General features: G+C 37.2%; 1 protein-coding gene across 1 annotated transcript in view; it reads left to right on the top strand.

The window, feature by feature from the left end:
* The first annotated feature begins 5,377 nt into the window (after positions 1 to 5,377).
* The window catches only part of gnal (guanine nucleotide binding protein (G protein), alpha activating activity polypeptide, olfactory type), a 149,978-nt gene continuing 131,656 nt past the window's right edge, over positions 5,378 to 23,699 (top strand). The window contains exon 1 of the mRNA XM_041247756.1: positions 5,378 to 6,029. Within this exon, the coding sequence (XP_041103690.1) occupies positions 5,549 to 6,029 (481 nt within the window). The 5' untranslated portion in view covers positions 5,378 to 5,548. The remainder of the gene's footprint in view (positions 6,030 to 23,699) is intronic.

Here is a 23,699-nt window from a genome sequence, read left to right as displayed (position 1 = left end):
GCCACAGTCTTGCCACAGCTTGCATGGAGTGTTTGAAACACAGAGGCAGCTGGATGGTCAACTAAGGAAGGAGAAGCAGCAATCATCCATTTAGCGAGCTAAATAAATGTATGGTTTTGAAACAAAAAATTAATATCATGGTTATGTATTTGTATAAGATATGTATGCTTAAAGTATTCCTTCAATTATCCATTCAGTAAAAGGAAATCAATAAATACAATAAACAAGCAAGCAAAGCTAATAAATAAAATGGAAATGTGTTATATAAATGTTTTGTCTTGTATTTGTCTTCATACTACTGCATTAAGTAATATAGTAATTACAACTACTGGGACTAAACCACTGTAAATATGTAGACTACAAGAGTCCTGTCATTTTGTTTTATTTGACAACTTAACCTTCTTGTTCTGTTGCATTAATACTGCCAGCTGGCAGAAGAGGGAGCTCTAGGTTTTACCTCTGCTTTGACTAAGCCATTGCTGGATATTATAACTGCACCTAGCTGACATGTCTGCTTCATTTTCCATAAGGTGATGTTTCTGTAGTCTCACATTATTGGTAAATAAACTAGGGAATTACTTTTTTCAACGTTTACTCAGGAATGTTCACCAGGACAAAGCTAATACCCCAAAATAAACCCATGAGATTAGCACATAGCTGGTATAAGAGTTATAGTTATACTATGAATTTATCATAGTTTACTATGATTTGACAGTTTTTTTAATATACTTACAGTATATCTTTACCATGCTTTCACTATACTTTATTACACTGCTAGGCTTTTACTGTGGGAAACTTTTATAATAGCTGAGAGACAGGACACTCAGAAGCATATCTCCCAGTAAAAGTAAGTGTCCATGATTCTCTGTCCTAAGAAGTATATTCCACATCTCTAACATAATATTTGTTTCTCTTACCGTCTCTACAAATCTACACTGAACAAACATATAAACGCAACATGTAAAGTGTTGATTCTATGTTTCATGAGCTGAAATAAAAGATCCCAGAAATTTTCCATACGCACAAAAAGCTTATTTCTCTCAAATTTTGTGCACAAATTTGTTTACATCCCTGTTAGTGAGCATTTCTCCTTTGCCAAGATAATCCATCCACCTGACAGGTGTGGCATATCAAGAAGCTGATTAAACAGCATGATCATTACATAGGTGCACCTTGTTCTGGGGACAATAAAAGGCCACTCTAAAATATGTTGTTTTGTCAAGGATCTGTACACAATTCCTGGAAGCTGAAAATAGTTTACAGAAAGTATTCCTTTTTCCAGCGTTTCTTAAGATTATGTGAGAATATGTTGTTATCCAAGTAGCTTGAAATTTGCATCAATATATAATTTATTTATTTTTTACCGGGGGCCAAGCTATCATAGATGGTCTAGTATATGAGCCTGCCTCTAGAACTGAATGCATGTCTGCTACAGGGCTCCCCTGGGTCCTAAATCCTTCTAGGTATGTAACCACAAACTGCACATGACTTTTGCAGAAATTAAAGGTTTGCTAACGTAAAAGAGTTTAACAGTAGAGTCTTCAGCAAAACACCAGAGAAATTCTCGGGAGTTGTCCGGGAGAAGTATCCAAAAAACGGGAGAGTCCAGAAAAATAAGTGAGAATTGACAGGTCTGCATTAATTCTGGTGTAAACTTGAAGTGAATATAAGTTTTTTAATGGTAACTGAGCCATGGCAGCAGGCGCCCCCTTGCTGCCTGGGGCCCCATGCAATTACATGGGCTGCGTGTGCCTAAAGCCACTACTGGATTCGACAGGGGGTAGAGAGATCAGGTAGACTGCTCTAATGTTGGTGAGAGATTATGCGAGGACTGGGAGAGCTGAGAAAGTCATAGTGGCTAGAGTGAACAAAATGGCAGTTAGGAAGCAGGGAGCAGTGTAGGCAGTGCATACGGCAGAAAAGGCAGAGAGTAAGGGGTGGAAAGAGCCTGCGTTTTGGGACTGAGGCAAATTAAATAGGGAGTCTGATTACATTTGCTATCAAAGAGGTCTTAGTTCCACTTGGCACAATCAAGGGCAGTTAGCAACAATCAGCCTAATCATGAAGTCTTAACAAGCACTGTGTGTACATGGCGTCCTTATTCTAATAGGGTTTTTATTTACTGTAGCTAATTAAACCTAAATAATAGCTAGTGCTGGTTAACTATTCTGAGGAAGTTGACTTTATGAATATGTTTGGTACAGTATTGGTGGACCTCAAAGTTTAGAGATTGTTATGAATAAAATGCTGTTTACGTTCATTAAACATTCAAAACTGTTGTGGACATCTTTTACAACAGCATAGAACGGTTCCATAAAAGTCCAACTTGAATCTATTCATTAAAAATAAATAAATACAAGTGAATAGGGCCCTAAAGCTCTCTTTATCTCTGTTAATAATGCATTAATAAAATGCATTCATTTTATTTTTGGTAAAGCCATCCCTGTTTGTGTATTTATTTCTCAGTAAACACACAGATGAGGAATAGTGCTTTAAGTTGTTGAGAAATTAGCTGACCTTTGTGTTACTTTGGTATCAGTCAGTGATACAGAGGTCATCACCATAAACATAAAACCTATGGAAATACAATATAAGGATGACTTTTTGACACAAAGCATTAGGAAATGAAAATAGAGAACAATAAACCTAGATATCTTTTTGCAGGCACACATGAAGCAAGTTTTATGTTTCATGATGCCATTAAAATTAGCTCAGACGGGCCAAAAAAGGTGATGGCCAAAGCATGTATGCAAAATATTTTATGTCATCTCATCTACGACTGGACCAAACTATGTGATCGTTGAGTGCAATTACTAAGACATTTTGGGATGCGCAACTATTCCGTAAGTCTGTGACTTTTTTTTTATTAAAATGTAAATATGAGCTTGTTTGCCTGAAAAATCCCCAAGAACCAAGTTGTGTGTAAGTGGGAGATGGTAGGGTGTAACCTGCTGGGGGATTTGTCACAGAATGACCCAGTTTCCCGGGTGCTTTGTGGAAAACTGACAGTACAGTTGTGAGACATGACGGATTAAGCCCACAGACAAGTACAACGTCCATATTGTTAAATCCAACAGACATGCACAGACATTTTAAACTCAAGACAAGCCAGACTTGTTGCCACTCAAACAATTATTATTATAACAACAGCTATTCAGCTATAAAAACAAAGTGCATATGAGAGTGACTAACACTTTGTATTAAAGTAATTTGTCACATGTGGTAAGACTAAAGTAAGAACAGTACTATCTTGAGTCAGTCATTATAAACTGGTGGAACTTTGACAGTACCTGGATGATTAGCTTGAAACCTTATCAAATTCTTTTGAGTCATCACTAACAACATGATATGTGTTGTTTCTGTATTGAACAGCATATTACAGTAAAGCAGTCAACAGTTATTGGCAGAGACAGAACCCTCTCCTTGAAAGATGCAATACTGAAAATATTGAGGTTCCTCGGCATATATTGCATCACGTCACTTTGGTCATCCATTCTGCATGCCTTTACCATCAAGACATGGTTGAACTGAAATTAGTCTTTTGGAGCTGGCCTTCCACTTATTAATGACATTAATTTAAAAAGTGGCCTGAATACAGAATTGGGAGCATTCAAATTCGTTTTCACACAAACAAAACCAAACCTGGTTTGAAATAAACTGCTTGTTTCAATTATCACTTATATTTACCATTATCTTTGCTCATCTTATATTGCAATTGGAAACAAATAACAGGAATAATAAAGTTGTCTTCTTAGGGGACCACGGGTAAATGCACCCCATAACTGCAGAAGCTGCATTGTGTAAAACAAGCACTAACTAACTGTAGTATGAGTATAATGAAGGTATGAATGAATGAATAATTTAAAGAATGACTGGTGTTGCAGCTTCATGAAGACTGAGATAATAAGTTAGCTTAAATCATTACCATACAGCTATTCCTAATAAGAGCATTATTATGGCAATGAATGAAAGTCTATGTAATTGTTATATTTCAATATAATATACAAAGGACATTTTATGTACATCTGGATTTCTATTTAAAAGTGTTTCATTGAAAGGATAAGCGAAGATTAGCATTGGGTTTACTGCTAACAACAAGCACTCCCCTATGTGAGGTTTGTGTTTACTGAAATACTGCGTTTTTTCTCCAACTCTCCTCGCACCTCAATTTCCCCTTATTTAAGTTTTAAAGTTATGGTAGTGACTCCACCAGGTTAGGGAGGGGAACAACAGACAATCAAAAGTGAGACCACTGTCATTGTAAGAAATTACTGAGTGAGAGATGGAATCAATAAAGTTGTTTTTTGACCTGCATCGTTTACTAACTTTACGGAGTAAGTAGCAGTACACATCACCACGTGTTGAAGTAACTTACCTGTAATTATTCTTTTCACTGTTATCATCCTGACAACGTTTTACACTTTACAGTCTGTTTCAAAGCTCTTTTCAAAACGGCCACTCTAGTGCACTGGGGTTTGAGATCTGTCCCCTGAATCACTGCAGGAGTGATTTTTAAAAAAAGCCCATATTAACAAATGGTCTGGCTTTTCTGTTCCTTAAAACATCATGGGCAATAATCCTTACACCATCAATGTACTAGAGTGGCTTGTTTTATGTGACCTGGTACCAAACCAAATTGCTTATAAGAAAATAATAAAACAGCTATGGCTTGTGCTGAAAAGCATTTAAAAGCCGCCTTCTTACCGGGTACCAGTCTGTCTAAGATTTTGCGTAAATTAAATAATTAATTTAAAATAATGTAACAGAGAAACTTTTCCTAATTAAACACAAAAGAACAGATGAAAACTTAAACGTTTCTCTGCACAATAAAAATGTACTATTAAAAAAATATATATGCTGTGGTTATATGGAATGTTTGCCTTAAAAGCGTACCAAATCCCAAACCGTAATGCACATGTTATGCTGGCATTTTCCAAGTCTGTTTAAACTCTGTAACATTCAAATTAATTATTTAATTCACATCAAATCTTAGATGGACATGTACGGGATACAGGCTTGTTTGATTTGAAATAGCCCTATAGTTTGTTTGGGTAAAATGTTATAATCTTATAATGAAAGGCATAAAGTGCATCAAATGTTTTCCCATTAGGTTTGGTGATATTGCTGTACTTTTTATTATGAGTTATTTTGGTGAAATAATTAAAAGTCATACACTTGTTAACTCTTTGCTTAGCTGTATTATATTGTCCTGCAGAAAAACGTTATGTTTGCAGTACCTCGAAATTACTTATTTTCCTCATTTTTCGGTATATTTTTCACTGGGTGTTCTTTTGGTTTATATACGGTAAGGTGGACCAGTGATGGCCACTGAGTGTGTGTGATCAGGTGATCCACCAACTACGGAACACAAGCTGACTGGAGAAAATGCAAAATGGCATATAGCAAATGTGAGGGCATAATTTACTCACCTTTTAGACTTAAATTTGGATTCAAATCCTATTTTCGGAGCTACATAGTGATAATGAAAATCTAAAGCCCAGTGCTTGTTTTGTGTGTACAAGGACTGTTATATAATAAGAGAGAGAACATGGGGTTGTGTTACAGTCTGCGTCCGCGTCTATTTGGTGAACCTAGTGGGTCTATCTCTAATGCGACTACCTCGGTCTCTGAACAGCCGCCCGACGCTGGTACTGTGCCGCTCCGTGTAGAGGACCTCTGCCACGGGGACACGGGGGGATATGGCGAGACACTGCCCCTCCGCGACGGCCAGATCTGCCGTGGGGACGCCGGCAAACGGTGCGCTGAGGACCGCAGTGGGGAGACTACTGACCGTGTGCTGATGCAGAATGGAGGTGTTGGAGGAGGGAGAAGCGCAGAAACGGAGCGCGACCTACAGTTGCAGCTTTTGAAGAAGCACAGCAACCAAAAGCAGCAGAAAGACTGGGACAAACTGCGTGTCGATGAGAAGGAAGCCGACAAAAATGCAAAGAAAGTCAGCAAAAACATTGACAGAACACTGAAGGAGCAGAAACGAGAATACAAGCAGACACACCGGCTGCTGCTGTTGGGTAGGTGCTGCAACTGCACGCGTCTCTGTGTAGATACAAGCTGTCACTGTCTGAGTCTTGAAACAGTTACCACTTCCATTGCTTCATTTTATTCATATCGTTTTTTTTTTTGGTTTTTTTTTGTGGGTTACGACATTCTTTGGTTTACACGCTTTGAACCTCGTGACAAAACTTAATTTCGGAAGATTATTCAAAACGCCGAGTCTTTAAAATGCATATAATGCAGTGATGAAATTTACAGCAGCAGGCAGGGCGAAGTGGCGGTATGCACTGAAGAAGTCCTCGGTGGATTGGAGTGTCAGAATTAATTTATTGAGTGTTAACTGAACAAAACAGTAGTGACATAGATTGTATTATTAGTAGTTGTAGTATTACTAAGGAACAGGTCGCTTATCAAATAATTTAACAAATATGTTTACACCGTTTAATATGCATTCAAGGTGTAAATTGTTATTCCAATCAGGAAATCATTCCATGTCTGCGGTGGGGAGAATTCATAACAGAAATATTATTTATGTAGGGTTAGCCCTTGTTTTGCAAACTGTAGCGCTGTAATTGCGTTCTACACTACAGTACTATTTTTTTCTGAAAAGAGAAACACGCGCGCTTATTTTAAACTAGAAATAAACACTTTAGACATGTACTGTAATACAACTATTAATTAAAGTATTCGATAATTGTTCATGTTTTATTTATGTAACATCAACAAGTGTTTTTCTCATTTAACTGCAACCACATTCTAAGAACGTCCCACGATCCGACCCACCGAGAAGCGCAAAACTTGCCATGTTTGTTTAATAATGCACCTACACCTGTTCTTAATTTGGCATTAATAGGCCTATATTTTAGAAAATGTGATTATGTAATTGCTCCTTAACTAGCGAAGCCGTCGTTTTTAATTTATTTTATTTTTTTTGGCTTGCTTATTCTGTACCTCAGCATGTATTTACAGGTGCAATAGCAAGTTCATAGGCCTGATGGATTTCAAAATTTCAAAACCAAATTGCCTGACTTCAACAGCCCTGATCGGCATGTAGTTCAACCACAGTTTGAAATGCCTGCGAACCTGCACTGCATCTGTAAATAAATACATGCTGAGGTACAATAAGAACGGCAAATACATATAGTCAATAGTTCTGCAGCAGTTACATTATGAAAATGCAAAATATTTTTTCTCTGCCGCAAACTTCACAGTTGACTTTACAGGTAAATATATGACACAGACTTCTATGAGAACTCTCTTGAACATCGTTGTGGTTATCGGTGTGTTTTTGAGGTGTGGACCCCTCTTGATTGTATATGCTGCAATACAGAGTTGTTTGGCTTTTAAGTGTGAGTGCTTTGTGCCTTGCTGCCTGCATGAATTAACAAGAATAGATGTGCACTCTAGTCCTGCACCTGGTCATGGGCTTACAATCCAACATTATTTAGGTATGTTTTTAAAATGACCAGGTACCAACAGTCAGGCATCTGCTAAATCTACTCCGAAGTGTTTGTACTCACAGCATGAAGTCTCACCTGAGTCTATAGGTTCATGGAGCTATATGGGGAGGAACCATTTTTAACAGCGCAGATGTCTGATTGCTCAAACTCCTGCCTCCTTATCATTTAAATAATGTACACTGAGGGCTGTGAGACAGACTTACTGTAATTGTCCAGGGCATTTGCTGTACTCTTGTGCAAGTAAGAAATGTATCATTTTTACTAGAAATGATACACAGGATAATCTGGATGTACAGTACTCTACCAAACAGTACTCGGAGCACCGAAAACAAATGAAACCAGCTGCTATAAAATCTAACGAGAGTATCACAATCTGTACATCTGCCTATATGCCAAACTGCATTTTGTATATGTGCATACAGTGGATATAAGTCGTTGTGATCTAATTTTTAATGTTAATGATAAGATCTAATTTCAGATTTATAGCTGTGGTGGTCACGGACATGCTTGTTTGTCTTTTAAATGCCTTTTGCATCCACAAACTGTGTTTAGCAACCGTAAAGTGGGACTTTAGCGGCCACTAAAAATGCAGAGTGTGTAAAGAATGTTTTAAATCTGCCGTTCTGCACCTGCTATCAATCCCTTTAAATCAGGGGTTTCCAGTCCTGGTCCTGGAGGCCTGGTGTCCCTCCTGGTTTTTGTTCCAACTGCACCCTAAATTACTTAATGGGTTCAATTAAGTAATTTAGGGTGCAGTTGGAACAAAAACCAGGAGGGACACCAGCCCTCCAGGACCAGGATTGTAGACCCCTACTTTAAATTATATTGAAATGTTTTCAAATGAAGAAAGGTGCATGGAATTGGACACACACATTATAATGAGATGTAAGGATTTTGCCTTGCACCTGGGCAATTGCTGACCCTCCAAAAATTGCACCTCCTCTTACAAGGTGCCAACCATTGTAGAAGCGAGTAATTAAAAGCTCTATAAAACCACACCCCTTTCAGAGACCCGTCATTGGCCTCAGGATGGCTGCTGTGGTTCATTTCCTGATGCGGTAGTGCTTGGTTCTTGTTGAGGACAGGAAAGAAAACCTTTGGAGGAGAAGGGCAAGACAGAGTAGACGCTGCATATTCAAACCCAGGGTCACTTTGTTTGGGATGCTGGATGATGCGGTGGTAAGGTATTATCGTCACTCCGCAGTTCATCCTAGACATAATACTTGAATTTCACCTTTTCATCACCTGGTCGACTGTAACACCAACAGCATTGACTTTCACTGAATAATAATGAGGCAGACACAGAGCATTGGGTGTTGACACCCCACACAGGCACACAGATTTAATTGCAACACAAGTACTGACAGTAGGGTACCAATAATGGTAGCCCTAGTGTCGCGTTTAATAAAAAAAAAAAAATAAATCAAAGCTAAAAATAAATGTTTGCCACACAAGGCGAGCGCTAGTCCCACTAAAAGAAACATCCCGTTCCAGGAACCTACTACTCTATGCAAACCCTCTCTATACACTGTGGGATCAATATCCCCTAAACTGACCTACTTCTGGGCTCCCTAAGTCCTGGAATTCTCATGGTGACTCCTGCCTCTTCAAACAGCCTTTTCTCACGGCCTTGGCTGAACAGTGCATTCACGAGCACCGCGTCGGAGTGGAAGGGTTTCGTGTAGTAGTTCTTTCCATGGAACGGACGCTCTCCTCCTCAGTGTAAACACAGCACCAGTCTGTAGCATGGCAGTGCAGTCACCCCGAGCTGTGGCAAAGGAAGAAGATTTCGAGCTACTGTTAATTGATAATGAAACTGAGATTGTCTGTATTAAAGTAAGACGGACCACCACACCAACGGTCTGAATAGGTACCTGCAACAAATTCAATGTTTGGAAGTACACTCGTAAATGCAGCGTGGTATAAAATAAAGCTGCTTCTTGGCTGGAATATTCAGAAAAAAAAACGTCATGATGTTTTGTTGGGCATGTTGTTTTAGTGTAATTTACACAACAAAAATTAAAGAGCACTGAAAACAGCTGAATGAGCAGCTGAATGAGCAGTATCCAAATGTGAAATGTTACTTGTCATCACAAGAGTATCTTGAGGGACACTGATTTGGTTTATTAAATCTTCCCAGAACCGCCGTCATATCACTGAATTGTTTTGTATTCTGATTTCCACGAGTGCACCTGATCACTACAAAATGGCATGTAAACAAACGACAAAATGCACCGCTGTTTCTGTTGCTACACAACGTTGTAAATTGTTCGAGCTCTTGGAAAAAAAAAAACTTGAATCAGACACAAGTCGCCGAGCAATTTGGTGTTTCTTGTTCTGAGGTGAGTTGCTTCACCATTCTGTTAAATAATGTGCATGTCTTGTATGTTGCTGCTGCATTTGTAACATGTGTAGGGGTGCTGTGTTAATTTAGTTTGATAGTTAGTTTATTAACGTTAAGTTAACCCTAAGTAACGCCCTTTTTTTTTTTTTTGCCTCTGACATTGCGAGAGACCGAAACACACCCACCAGCTAATTTCATAGTACATAACAAGTTAAGCTTTTTGATTGTGTTGTTTTGCTTTAGTTTTATTAACGTTAGTTTGTCTCTTGCTTTATTATTATAGTTTATTAACATACACTTGCCTATTGTTTTGCTTTTACTTATTCATTTCATTTCATATGTTGTTGCATGTGCATCATGACAAGTAATAGATATATATTTCTTGATTCATGTTGTGTCTGGTGGCTAGCTCTGTCTTAGAGAACACTTTGCTTGCTTCCCGCGGGGTGTTCTCTTAGCCAAGACTACTGTACTACATTATTTAGACAGATGTTTTAATTTGTGCCATCAGTGTAATGGTTTAGACTTTACAGTGTATATGGTGATTTTATGATGTCAGTAAGGATGGGTGTGAATATCAGCCATCATTGTGATTGGCACATTAATGGTGGGAGATTATCAATGGTTGGAAAAGAAGGGAAAGTAATGGAACTTAACAAAAGAGATTATAGTACCAGTTTTTGATGTACAGTACATCAACAGATCTGTTGATGTACAGTACAGTAGATCAACAGATGAAGACTAGTGGTGTGTTGCAAACAAGAGAAGAAAAAAGGAGAAAGTGTCACTTTGTTAATTCTGTATAGACAGTCAAAAATGTCTTCATTTTTTTTGTTTGCATTTTTGATGGCCTTTTGCCTTGTGTGGCACAGAACCATAATAATTACATGTTGCTTAAAAGAGTGATTGTGATGTGAAGAGATGCCTTTCCTATGACGTGTGCTTTGTGTCTATGGGCAAGTTGGGAAAACATTAAAAAAAAAAAAAAATCAAATAAAGGTTCGCTGTAATGTGGGTGTCCTTCATATAGGGAATTGCGAGCCTAGAAAAACAGGTTTTGCATTGGCTTAAAGTCATTTCACTGTGATATTTATTTTTTCTACTGTACATTAGATTTTTGGTGTGTGGTTTTTAAAAGGATAAGATGTGACCTCCAGGTAATTTTCTTTGGTCCGGGAACACTTACTGCCCAGCAGTGGGGAGCTCCTGTGAGCAGCAGTGAAGGAGGAGTGACTGGCTATTTTTATCCACTGTCAACATGAAATCTAGGTTAAAGCATTTAGAAAAGGGAAATTTGTACAATACACTATGCCTTAGAAATACATGTCAAGCGTCTGGAAAGAATTACAATAACTGACTCGTTTAAATAAATATCAGTAATTACAAAAAACAAATTCTGTTTTAAATAAGAAACCTGCATTCTTTAACGCAAGACAGGTCTCCGGTTCATGTTGCTGTACCTAATTGAACTCATTTATTTATTTGGTGTTAAAGATAACAGGAATACAAATAATTAATTAATTATATAATTACATAGCCAACAGGTTTTCATATTTGTAAATGCCAGCACCAGCTAGTGAACACTTTTTGTGGATCAATACAGAGCAATTGTTCACTAGATGGCACTGTTTCTTACTCCGACAAAGACACTTTAGTAGATACATAGGCTTGATTACCTGAACATATATCTATGGCTGGCATCTAGAACTAAAGGGCAGTTGCTGAATTAGTGTTGAGGCACCTTGGTGCAGATTCCACTAGGTTATTATAGACATCAGCTGGAATGCAATTATATAGAGGAGAGAGGGTGCTGTGGAAGGCATCTAGAGGGGTAAATCATGGCTGTGTTTCTGGCCAGAGAAGAATGACAACTGCTGGATACCCCTCGAGAACATTCTACATTAAGTTTGTGTTGTATTATAAATGTGATTTCAATATTGCCGTGAAATATTTTAAGATTTTACACTTACCAATGTTGTGGAATTTTGGGACAAAATGCTAGAAAAATCTAATGTCGTCCTTAAAAACGTACTTGCTCCCTCCTCATCACACAAAACACACATAAAGGTAGAATATAAGTATATAGAACATAATAATTTTGATTTGTTTGATTTGTTTAACAGAGAACACAATTAATCAATTAGTGATTTAATTACCAGTTTTGCTTCTGAAACAAGGTTGGCCAGGGTGTCCTCAGCTCACCACGCACCAGCGTCGTAGTCTAGCCGGGCGCCTGCGGGCTTGCCTGTAAGCTGCCCAAGGCTGCTTTGACCTCTGACGCTGTAGCTCTGAGGTGGCTGCATGGTGGGCCTGCAGTGTGAGCGGTTGGCTGACGGCACACGCTTCGGAGGACAGCGTGTGTTCGTCTTTGCCGGTCCAGAGTCAGCGCGGGGGTGGTAGCGGTGAGCTGAACCAAAAAATAATTGGCTATTCCAAAAAAATTATAAAAACAGTTGGCGACTGCTAAAAAAAAAAGATATACATTGGCTTTATTTTGGACCATTTGTGAAGGGTATTGAACAGAGGTCAGCACCTGTTAAAATGTGTTTTGCAGTACATATTGTGAATATTGATCATGGGGATTTATCTTTTCATGATATTGATACTTCTAAGTATGCATTTACAACTGTGGCGAGGGATATTTATTTGTTTTCTTGCATTTACAAATTTGCAGTGCACATATTTATCTGTAACAATAGTTAGCATTTTGGGTTGGTTCTAAAAATGTAAAGTTTGTTTTTTTTGGACCAGTTGTGATCTCTTTCTGTTCGCATGTGTTTCTGGCAATCGCTCTGCAGACACTCAAATATGACTAACTCTCAGGAACCAGAAAGTATGTTTGAACTTTTAATTTATAGTGCTTATGAATCAGAACTATAAGGTGTGGATGTCACAGACACAGAGAGATCTGTTCAGTCTCTGATGGCACCACATTTTTTTTCAGTCTTAAATAAAAACTATTTTTTTACAAACAATTCTCAGATACAACAAAAGGAACTACTCTTCTACCATATCTTCTACCATAAGTCAGCAGCATGCCACCAATAAAACAAATTCCCAGACAAAAGGTCCCAGCCTATAAACTATACCTGAGGCACTAACACTAACTTGCAAACCATGTTCATATATTTACTGTGCAATGACAATTGTACAAGTGTAACCTGTGGTATCTAATTTGGATAAATACAATCCACATTCCACACTTAACTAAAGCAAACATGTCCTTAGCAACAGAAGGCATACATTCCTTCCTTTAAAGCGATTGGTCATGTGACTGATAGTCAATTCCAAGTCTTACTGTACTGCGACAGTAACTTCCTGTTTGCTTTTAGATAATATCTCCTTCGACAATAAATGGAAAATAAAACATTCTAAGTTTGTCATACTCAATTTAAAGTTATAGAGGCTGTAATGGTTAAAGGTTTGATTTAAGGATGATAGGGTCCAGCAGAAGTGTGAAACCTCTTAAGCTCTAGACAAACTGTAGTTAACCAGGTGATGGTTTACAAGAACAGTGATATCTCAGCCTGACTACTTTTTGTGTACAGCCTCCCATGAATGAGCCATTTTAAGTTGGACACCCCGTTTAGCTTGCAAGACATGCAGTCCAAGCCAGAAAGTACTGCATTCTTTACGAAACCTGCCAGCAGTCCTATGGACACATACCTCTGAACCCACGCTAGAGGGGACATCTATACACTTTGGGGTCCTGAAAACAGGAGACAATTACATCTTCAGCAGTACCAAGATACTTTGTATTTAGTGAGCAAGTGAGTTAAGTGTATATCCGTCAACAAACTCCCCATCCCTAGTTGTACTGCTTAACATTTCAGGGTACCATTCTACTTGATGTCTTGTTCAGATTGTTTAGTTTTAATGCAAAACTGTGTATAATAGGGGCGTGGAAAATGAAAGGCTTACTGTATTTTTTTTTTTTTTTTTTTCCCCAGCAAGTATTGTGTTTTTTTTATGTTCTGTCATCTTCAGAGCTCTCAGTCCAGGATTAATAGTTGCAAGTCACGATTATGAAGAAGGGCAAGAAACAGCCAGTGCTCTAAAAACTGCTTTGTAGTGCCACTCTGTATTTCATAAATATTAATGATTATTTCAGTTTCTGAGCGGCCATTATCCTACTGTATATGCTCGCTAAAAGCTAACAGCAATTAAGAACTGGTATTAAACTGCGATATAAATTATAATCAGCCAAAAGAAATCCAGTACTTTTCAATTTAGCAGTTTGATCCGTTCCTGGGTTTATTATGTGAGTTTAATAAGACACACTTGAGCTTGTTGTCTATATGCTGCGGCTAATCAAGTTCATAGTAAAACCTGGAGTGGGAGTAACTGCTATGCAAAAGGAGTTACATTTGCATCCCTGTTATATACAATATGGCATAGGCCCCATAATGGCATGTTTTGGACAGTAGTTTACTGTGTAAAAATAAGAGCAGAGGAATTCAGAGACAGAAAGTACAGTGTAATACTCTCACTCTGGGATCTTTGCTCAGACATTCACTTCCTTGTGCTTCCCTTCTACAATACAGCTTTAAAATGATGCAGACAAAAATCCAATAATCTAATAACTTAATAACGACTGAGCATTGTACGTGAACTCAAAAGAACTCCCACAAAAACAAGACAGAAGTGATAATTCCATAGATACAAAACAACTGGGATTTGTGCATCCTGTCTTGAGGGAGAAGCTGGAAATAAATTAAGTAGTATGCAAATTGACAGATTACACAATAATATTTGTAAATCTTCGTTATTTGCTATATTGTTTAGGTATTTTTGTTATCTGGTTATGTATCCAATGTATTCCATCAGGATTTACATTGTAATGGGTTTTGCCAGTGTACGGTTGCCAAACAAATTAAAATATAAGGCTTTCTAACCTATACTCTACTGCAGTCAATAAAAAAAGGCATTTAGGCATAACATTCTCTGTGGTGTAGGTAAAGTCAGACATGGCTGTGGATTTTGTTTTCAGAATGTATTTTCTTTTCTTTTCAATCACCTTGTAAGAGCTGTTCTGTTTTCTAGTGTGACTCCTAGAATCACCTGGAATTGCTTGGGTGTGAAAGGTATACAGTAAAAGTCAGTAGGTAGCTTTGCGGTGGGGTAATCCAGTTCATTTATCTACACTGGCAGGGTATTCATCTGATTTAAGCTTGATTCTTGACTTGAGCTCAGAAATGGAGAGAAAAACCACACAAAGAAGCCTGACTTGAAAAAAGTAAGAGGGGTAGTCGTACTTTGTTTGATTGTGGGGTTAGGCCAAAAGAAGATCAGACAGAGCCACTAGTCAGTGACACGACAGTTAGTACTAGGCCTAATAGTTCAGAGCAAGCCTGGGATGAAAAAGCCTGTGTTGATTCTGTTAAAACGTGTAACTTAAGTACAAAAACAGTACAAACTGAAATTAGTGTTCTTGCACGGGAAGAAACACTCGATACAAACGAGACTGAAAAAACAAGCCCTGCTGAAACTAGTAGTATTGCACTCCGAGAGAATGAAAGTTCAAATAATGCGCTAACTGCAACTCTGTTCGAAACTGTTGTTCAAAAAGGGCCACCTGGGAATCCAGACCCATTTCCCTGTGATGGAAAAAGAAAGTTTCCGAATTCTGTATTAAAATCAACAAAAAAAACAAAATGGAGAGGTTTCTGACAGGGATTGGCTTGTATGGAGTGAAAGTGCAGAATCGCTCTCTTGTTTCCCTTGTAGATTTATTCAGTTCAAACGCCAATTCTTGCAAATCAGTTTTGGCAAGTGACAACGGCTGGAAAAGGAATTGTCATGATCACCACAAGCAATGTTATCTGAAATGGCGAGATTTGGAGAGAAGACTTGGCCAAGGAACTAATATATGTTCACAGCTGGACAAAGACATAGAAGCTAAAGCTAAGTATTGGAGGGATTTGCTTAACCGAATTGTCAGTGACTCTGTTTCTGGGTGAGAGAGGACTTGCTTTCAGGGGAACTTCAAACAGAATTGGAGACTGCCATAACGGTAATTTTCTTGGAGTTGTTGAATTGCTTGCCAAATACAATCCAGTTCTTCAGGATCGTGTAACTAAAGTGAGGAAATCTCAAGACGATGGAAAATGACTTCTAGCTCATTATCTTTCTGCAGACAGTCAGAATGAGTTTATCCAGGCATGCAGCGCAAAAGTAGTTAAAGAAATATTATCGGAAAGACGACACTCTAAATATTTTGCTGTGCTTGTCGATGCTACCCCTGATTCTTCTCACACAGAGCAAACAATCATCCTAAGATACGTTTTAAACAACAATATAGGTTTTGCTATCAAAGAACGATTTCTGGAGTTTGACTGCAACAAAGAAACTGGACAAGATATTGCCATCCTCTTTATAACAGAACTGGGAAAACACAATAGCCCATTGCAAGACTGTAGGAGTCAGAGGTACGACAATGGCTCGAATATGGCTGGCAAATATAATGTTGCTCAAGCCATTATTACTGAAATCAATCCTCTTCCCAAATTGTGGAGCTCATAGCTTAAATTTGTGTGGCTTAAATGCAGCAGAGTGCTGTGATGATGTAACCACATTTTTTGGGATCATATAAAAAGTCTACAATTTTTTTGCTCGCAGCCCTGAACGGTGGGAGATATTGCAAACAAAGATTGGATGTTCATTGCATAATCTTTCTCTTACACTAGTTGGTCAGCGCACTTGTTAAACCAACAAACGGACAAAAAAGAGAAAGCTTTTTCACGATGAAACACCAGAAGTCCAACTGGGAGAAGAGAATGAAGAGAGAGATTTTAAAGTGAATGTTTTTTACAAGCTTGTTGACTCTGTAATCGCTACATGGCAACAATATTGTTATCAAAATATTGGTTGCCATAGATCAACGCAAAAAGGTTCTTCAAATCACCTTCATGAGAGGCAACTCTAATGTGGAAGTACAAAACAGTGACAACTTGATTGAGGAGCTTAGAGTTAGGTAAGAAGTGGGAAACTCTATCAGAAGCAAACCGTGCTGCTGAAGCCATATCAACAGACCTACAGATCGAAACTGAAATTTTCAAACGGCCAAAAAAGAGAAGCTTTTCACGATAAACACCAGAAGTCCAACTGGGAGAAGAGAATGAAGAAGAGAGGGGGGGGGGGGGGGGGGGTTTAACACAGCAGTTGTAAAGGCATGTCCGTATATAATATAGATATATATATATATATATATATATATATATATATATATATATATATATATATATATATATAGCTATTATATTTTTAGAGTTCACTGATAAATAATTATTTTAGCTTTTATTTTTAGAGTTCACTGATAATCAATTTGAAAACACCTGTTCTGATTTCTGCACATGAAAGCAATTTATAAGGCAAACTTTGGAAGTGCACCTCTCAAACCACTAGAGCTGTTAAATAAAATTCATTAGCTTAAGTTGGAATGTCTTTTCCTCAATGTCACTGTAACTCTGCGGATTTTCTGTACCATTCCTGTCACTGTTTCTGAAGCTGAAAGATCTTTTAGCAAAATGAAACAAATCAAAAACGTACAAAGATCAACATTCGGACAAGAAAGACTTAATGGTCTTGCTCTTCTTGCTATTGAGCACGATCTTGCCAGGTCATTGAATTTTGAAGATATAATCGATGATTTTGCTGCAGAAAAATCCAGAAGAGTTGCATTTTAGAACCCTGTTCGCATTCAGATATTATGTGAGTATTTAAAAATATATATTACATACTTTTTTTATTATTGTATATTTTAACTTTGTTGGTCATATTCAGTTATATCTTGTATATCTTTTGTTTCTTGTCTTTTAGATTACACATGAATCACAATTAGGTGTTTTCTTACTTTGTGCTTATTTTAAATGTTTTATGTAGTCATTTGTTTCATTCCCTTTCATGTATTTATTTGATTTAAATATATAATTCAAAATAACAAATTCTACATCTTATATTCAGGCTCACAATTTGTTGAATACTGGTACTGTAGTGTCATAACCCTCAGCCATCCCTTTCTAGGGTGGGGGGGGCATTGACTGTTCTGCCCTGGGGACCGGAATTGCAGTTAGCGGGCCTGATCGGATATATTCGACAGTATGACGCTAGATAAGGGAATGTGAATATTGGTGTAATATATACTAGCAACAAATACATCATTTAAAATGGAATCTGTAATTAGCCTGTGATATTAATGTGTATGTATAATATGTTAATGTAATGTGTACAAAAGTTAACTAGCTAAATGTGTTACACATTTAACGTTATTTTGCATTTCTGGAGGTGTTCTTGTTTTGGGGAGCACTACTGTATGGACGTAAAGCATGAGTTTCAGTCATAGAAAAAACTGAGCTCCATGCTGTGATTACTAACTAGGCCATGTCAATCACGTGATGAAAAATGTTGCTTATACAGTATTTATTATTATTATTATTATTATTATTATTATTATTATTGTATTATGTTGTTGCTTTGTTGTTTCATTTATTTTTACATACAGTACTTCGTATAATTAGGACAGAAAACAAACAGGAGCCTGGTTATCACCATGCATGTATTTCAATTACAAGTTTGGGAAGAAACAATACATTAATGTTAAAAACTAAAGAGTTAACATCTTTGCTAAACCGTTGTATATACCTGTAGCTCAATACCAACCAAGATAGCTATTGTAAGAAAGAGAGATCATAAAGTATATGTAGGCCTACATTTTGCCACGTCTAAACTGTAGTAAAGTTAAAGCTATACTAATATTAAAATGTACAAATACGACCTTGTCATACTAATATTATGGATGCAGCATGTCATTAGTTAATATTACTGAAATATTTTAATTTTGATTAAAGATTGACAATATTTTGACGTGTAAAATCATTTAATATATAAATAAATCTCCGCAATCACACATAAACTACACCTGATTGACAACGATGTTATAGAAACATAAAAAGACAGTGGTTTAAAACAATTTACCATATAAAGAGTTGTCGATCACACATTTTAAAGTTAATATGAAAAGACGGTGGCACAAACACACACCAACATACAGCCTTGCAAATAAAACGGTCACATAAAAATAAAAAGCTATGCAGTGAACCTCCCCTTTATTCAAACTGTTGCCCAGCCTTACTTTTGCCTAGTTTTGCATTACTGCACTTGCGCGATCAACTTATTTCCCGGTCAACTTATTTCCTACGACACTTGCTCTGTGAGGGACAGGCCACGTCCTGGAAGGCAGAGGGTCACCACACCAGCCCAGGACCGTGACATCCGATTGATCCATCTGCGTAATCGTTTTCAGACTGCAGTGGCTACAGCATGAGAAATTCCAGGAAGAAGTAACCTGCGCATCAGCAGAATGACTGTAGCTCGCCGCCTGCATGAAAATGGTTTGCCACTTGGAAGCCGTTCAAGGGTAACATGTTGAAAGCTAGGAGACAAAATCACCATCTTCTGTGGGCCAGAGCACATCTGAGGTGGCGGCAGAGAGAGTGGTGGAGGGTTTTATTCACCAATAAATGCCATTTTGCCCTTGACAGACCTGACGGAAGACAATGCATATGCAGACGTTTTTTGTGAGTGTCATGTTGCATTGGTCAACCCAACTGGTGGGGCAGTGGAAGTGTGATGATGTGGGGAGCAATCTCCTTTAACACTAGAACACCTTCAGTGCAGATTGAGGGCAACCTTACTGTTCAGCGATACATTGACAAAGTCTTTCAGGCAATAGTTTTTCTGTTCCTGCAAGCCAATCCGGAAGTTCTGAATCCTTTGTACAAACAATATCAGTAGCATGGCTTTAGTTTGTTTATTTGAAAATGTACAATCTAAGTTTAATACTTATTCTGTTGGTGCGATGTTTAAAACAAAGTCTTCTTAACACGGCCATCCTCTCTGTGGAAGATGGTTGTGCACCAGTGCAGGGCAGTATCTCTGTTCCGGAGGGAGCCTGTCTTCTCCGGGACAGCTTTAAAGATTACATCATTGCATCTTTATTGAAGAACTTCAGAGTTTGAGTTGAGAGCGATGAGATGTTTTGAAGAAAAAGCGAATCCAGAGAGCGTGAATCCAGAGAATGAAAATCCTTGTTTTGAGTTTAAGTAACACTATGTATAGGCATTCGCTTGTACTGTAAATAAGTCCTTGTCGGTCCTACGTCGGTTCACAGTATTTGATAGACAGCTGCGTGTCACACAAAAAGGGTGCAATGTGTCCACCCATTTTGTTATCAAAGGATTTTACATTTATCATTTAAACCTCCTATTCAATATAATTTTAGTTATATTCATTAGAGAAGCATATAAATTTCAGTTTCATTCTCTATACAAAATTATGATTACAAGCATATAAAACACATCATATTACAATCATAGGATAATATTTAAAAATAGTTATTAGTTTGTAATATTAGTTTAAAATATATTTAAAAGAAACATATTTAAAATAACTATTAAACTTGTGTCCACTAGTTATGTAATTAAAAATGATTCTTAAAGCATTTTAACTAACGTTTAACACAATAATGGTACAACTGTATAGTCAATAGCTTCCCTTGGTAAGTTTTATGACACCTTAGGAGGCCAGACAATCAGATAGCATTTTGGAAGGTGAGCTTCAAAGAGTTAACACAATTTATGGCCTGTGCCTTGGTCTAATCAACAAGCTTTGAAGCAGATCTGGTAAAGAATGTTGTGGAATCAGTGTTAACAACCCAATCACTACAGCATGTCGCACAAACAACAGAATTAATATCTGAAAAATGCTTATATTAAAATGGATTTAACCATGAATTTTCTTGACAATAAATTACTCATATGTATGTCTTGAAGGATTTAGCTCCCCCACCATTAAATGAGTTTATAAAACTCTGCTCAGATGGTAATGCTAGAATTAATAGAGCAACTATAGGAGGTGATTGCATAGCTCCAAGACGATGTGTTAAGTTTGCACAGACAGTTCTCTCAATTAAGAGTACCATGTTTTGGAATTTACTACCGGATGATATAAAAGGCTCTTATAACTATAACAGTTTTACAACTAAATTAAAGATTTGGTTAAAAAAAGAGAAGTCTGTGATCATGAACTGTAGCTATGTATTTGTATTTTTAATATAAAATGGTAATGTTTATAGCTTTGCAATATATTATGCATTGTAATGACAATTAATAGTTTTAATATTTCTAAGATAACGATTTAAATATATTATAAGGGTTGGGTGGGTATTTATTAAGGCAATGCATTTTAGTTCTATTTATTATGCTGACAACAGTATTGGTATTTGATAGCTGCTATATATATATAATTTTGGTTCTTATGAACCCTGGGACTCAAGATGTAAATGAGCTTATAGATAAGTCTGGGTACAATACATCTTGTGACTTGTCATGAATACTAAAAATTGTACATTGTCCCTGTTAAATAAAACATTAAAAAAAAAAGTGTCAATTTTCCAGCAGGACAATGCAAGACAACGCAATGCTAGGATTACAATTGCACGACTTCAAGAAAACAATGTCTAGGTCTTGCCGTGGCCAGCTTTTTCTCCTGACCCAAGTCCAGTAGTACATCTGTGGGACCAAATCGCCAGTACCATCCACAGGAGATAACCGCGACCAGCCAACCTTCGCCAACTGGCTGCAGCTGCACAGGAAGAGTGGCGGAACATCCCACAGCAGTCTATCCAGAGGCTGATCAGGTCTATGTGTCAACGCTGCCGGGATTGTGTTAATGCTCAGGGAGGTCATACCCAATACTAACATTGTAATGTTTCCATTTTGACAGTGTGTCACGTTTCATACTCAAAACTTATGACTCTTTGATCTATATTTTTGTTCACATGTTCTGTGATTTTGTTTGAGATACATATATATATATATATATATATATATATATATATATATATATATATATATATATATATATATATATATATATATATATATATCAAATTTAAAAAGCTCTTCCAAATGGTTGCCTACCTACCTTAAATTCTGCTTGTGACAATGGGGTATTCAAAGTTGTGCCTTGTTGAGCTAAAGGCCAAGGTATAGAATATTTTTACACACGTTCACATTTTACTGTAAACAGAACATTATAAATTCCAACTGGCATTCAAAGCTTTGTACAACGTTAACAATTTTGTAATAACAAATAATACTGGGGTGACGACAGTACAAGGGACTGTGCCATGTTTATACCACCGGGGTGTGCCTTTTGATCATTTTTGTCTGTGTTATGTTTTATACAAGCATTCAGTTCCACACGTTTAGATTTGATTTGAAAAGCTATGTGAAAATTGAATAAAATACTAAGTTCTGACTACTGGCTTTTTCAGACACTCCTCAAACTGTACAGTTTCTGTGGGGTTTTGTTGAGTTTCCAGATGTATGTATCTACCCTAATAATATATTTCATTTATGGTAGTGGCTTGATTATTGCTGGCTGTTGATTAAATGTAGCCTTTAGTACGTTGTCCAGCAAGGTTTAATCTTCATTTAAAATTTTAGCACAACATTTTGTTGTTGGCTTCCCAAATTGTATTATGCTACATTTTGAAACACAGAATGTTGTATGGTACAAACTTATGGTGATAACAGTAATCAGTTTGCCAAAAGATGTGCAAACAAGTGTTGTTCAAACATTAATATACCAATGGTACAACTCTATCTTGTATCACTATATTTTGTAAATATTTTTAGGAATTTCTTTATAATCCACAAATATTACTGATGATATCAACTTATTAAAGTTCAATTAATTTTGTTAAAGGGGAAAAAGAAGGTTTTAAAAATATGATTCTCCAAAGATATCCTGTTTAAGGATGGTTGTTGTTTTTATAATACCTGCGTTAGCGCAGTGAGAGTAGTAGTTATTTGTGTGGTACAGCTGTACATGGGCGCCGATCTCTTACTGTAAGGTGGGGGGTACGAAACGTGTTGTAATCTAGGAAAATAAGACGTGGCATCACGACCAATTCTTCTAAACACAGATGGCGCGTATTGAAACGGCAGCGATAAGAAATCTTCTTAATATACCTAATGTTAACCCCTGTAATTTCTCCCCTTTCAACACCCCCCCCCCCCCACCACACACCACACACACACACACACACTTGTTTGTTACCTAAACGTAGTTTCATTTTTCATGCCTTTGCACAGAAAAAACACAGTGCTGTACTCCCTTAATTGAGTCCTCGCAATGTAACCAGTGATAACGTGTGAAACCGGTCAGCTTGAAAACACTGCTGTATTGTTAAAAATTGGTATAATGATGGTAAATGTTGATTTTGCAGCACAACGATGCTTAAATTCACTTTGCTACCAATGTCTTCATTACTTGCATCTACAGCAGATTTCCAAGTAGTCAATATAACCGATCCTGTATTAAAATAAATACATCTACTCTGTCTCTTGCTTTACACATTTCTTTATTAAACAGCATATCACCACTATCTATGCATATGTTTCATATGTGTTGTAGCTAGCTAGATAATACAAGTTGGAAACAAGTTGTACTAGGTCGAAAGTACAGTAGTCTCAGCGATTACATTCGTAAAACGATAAGCTACATTTCACCAAAACCATTTTTGTATCTCAATTTTGTTTTCACTTTGTGTTTTTTCACCTGTCCCCTTAACTAAACATATTCATATCGAAGTGTTTTCGGTAAATTACAGAAGCTGCATTAAGTTTCCCAAAATCATTTGTGTATAAGATTCCCTTATATTTTATATATAAAGAAAATAAAAAATAAAAAAATCCTACCTCACTAACTGTCAGTTTTTCACTGCTACCATCTAGTTGTTGCACTCTATTGTTTGTTTGTTTTGCAGGTAGCTTCCTAATACAAACCCGAATTTCCATTTCTAAAATCAAAAACATTAT

Source organism: Polyodon spathula, chromosome 4 (assembly GCF_017654505.1).
Source record: "Polyodon spathula isolate WHYD16114869_AA chromosome 4, ASM1765450v1, whole genome shotgun sequence".
In the NCBI taxonomy this organism is placed as follows: Eukaryota; Metazoa; Chordata; class Actinopteri; order Acipenseriformes; family Polyodontidae; genus Polyodon; species Polyodon spathula.
This window is presented reverse-complemented; position numbering and strand designations above follow the sequence as displayed.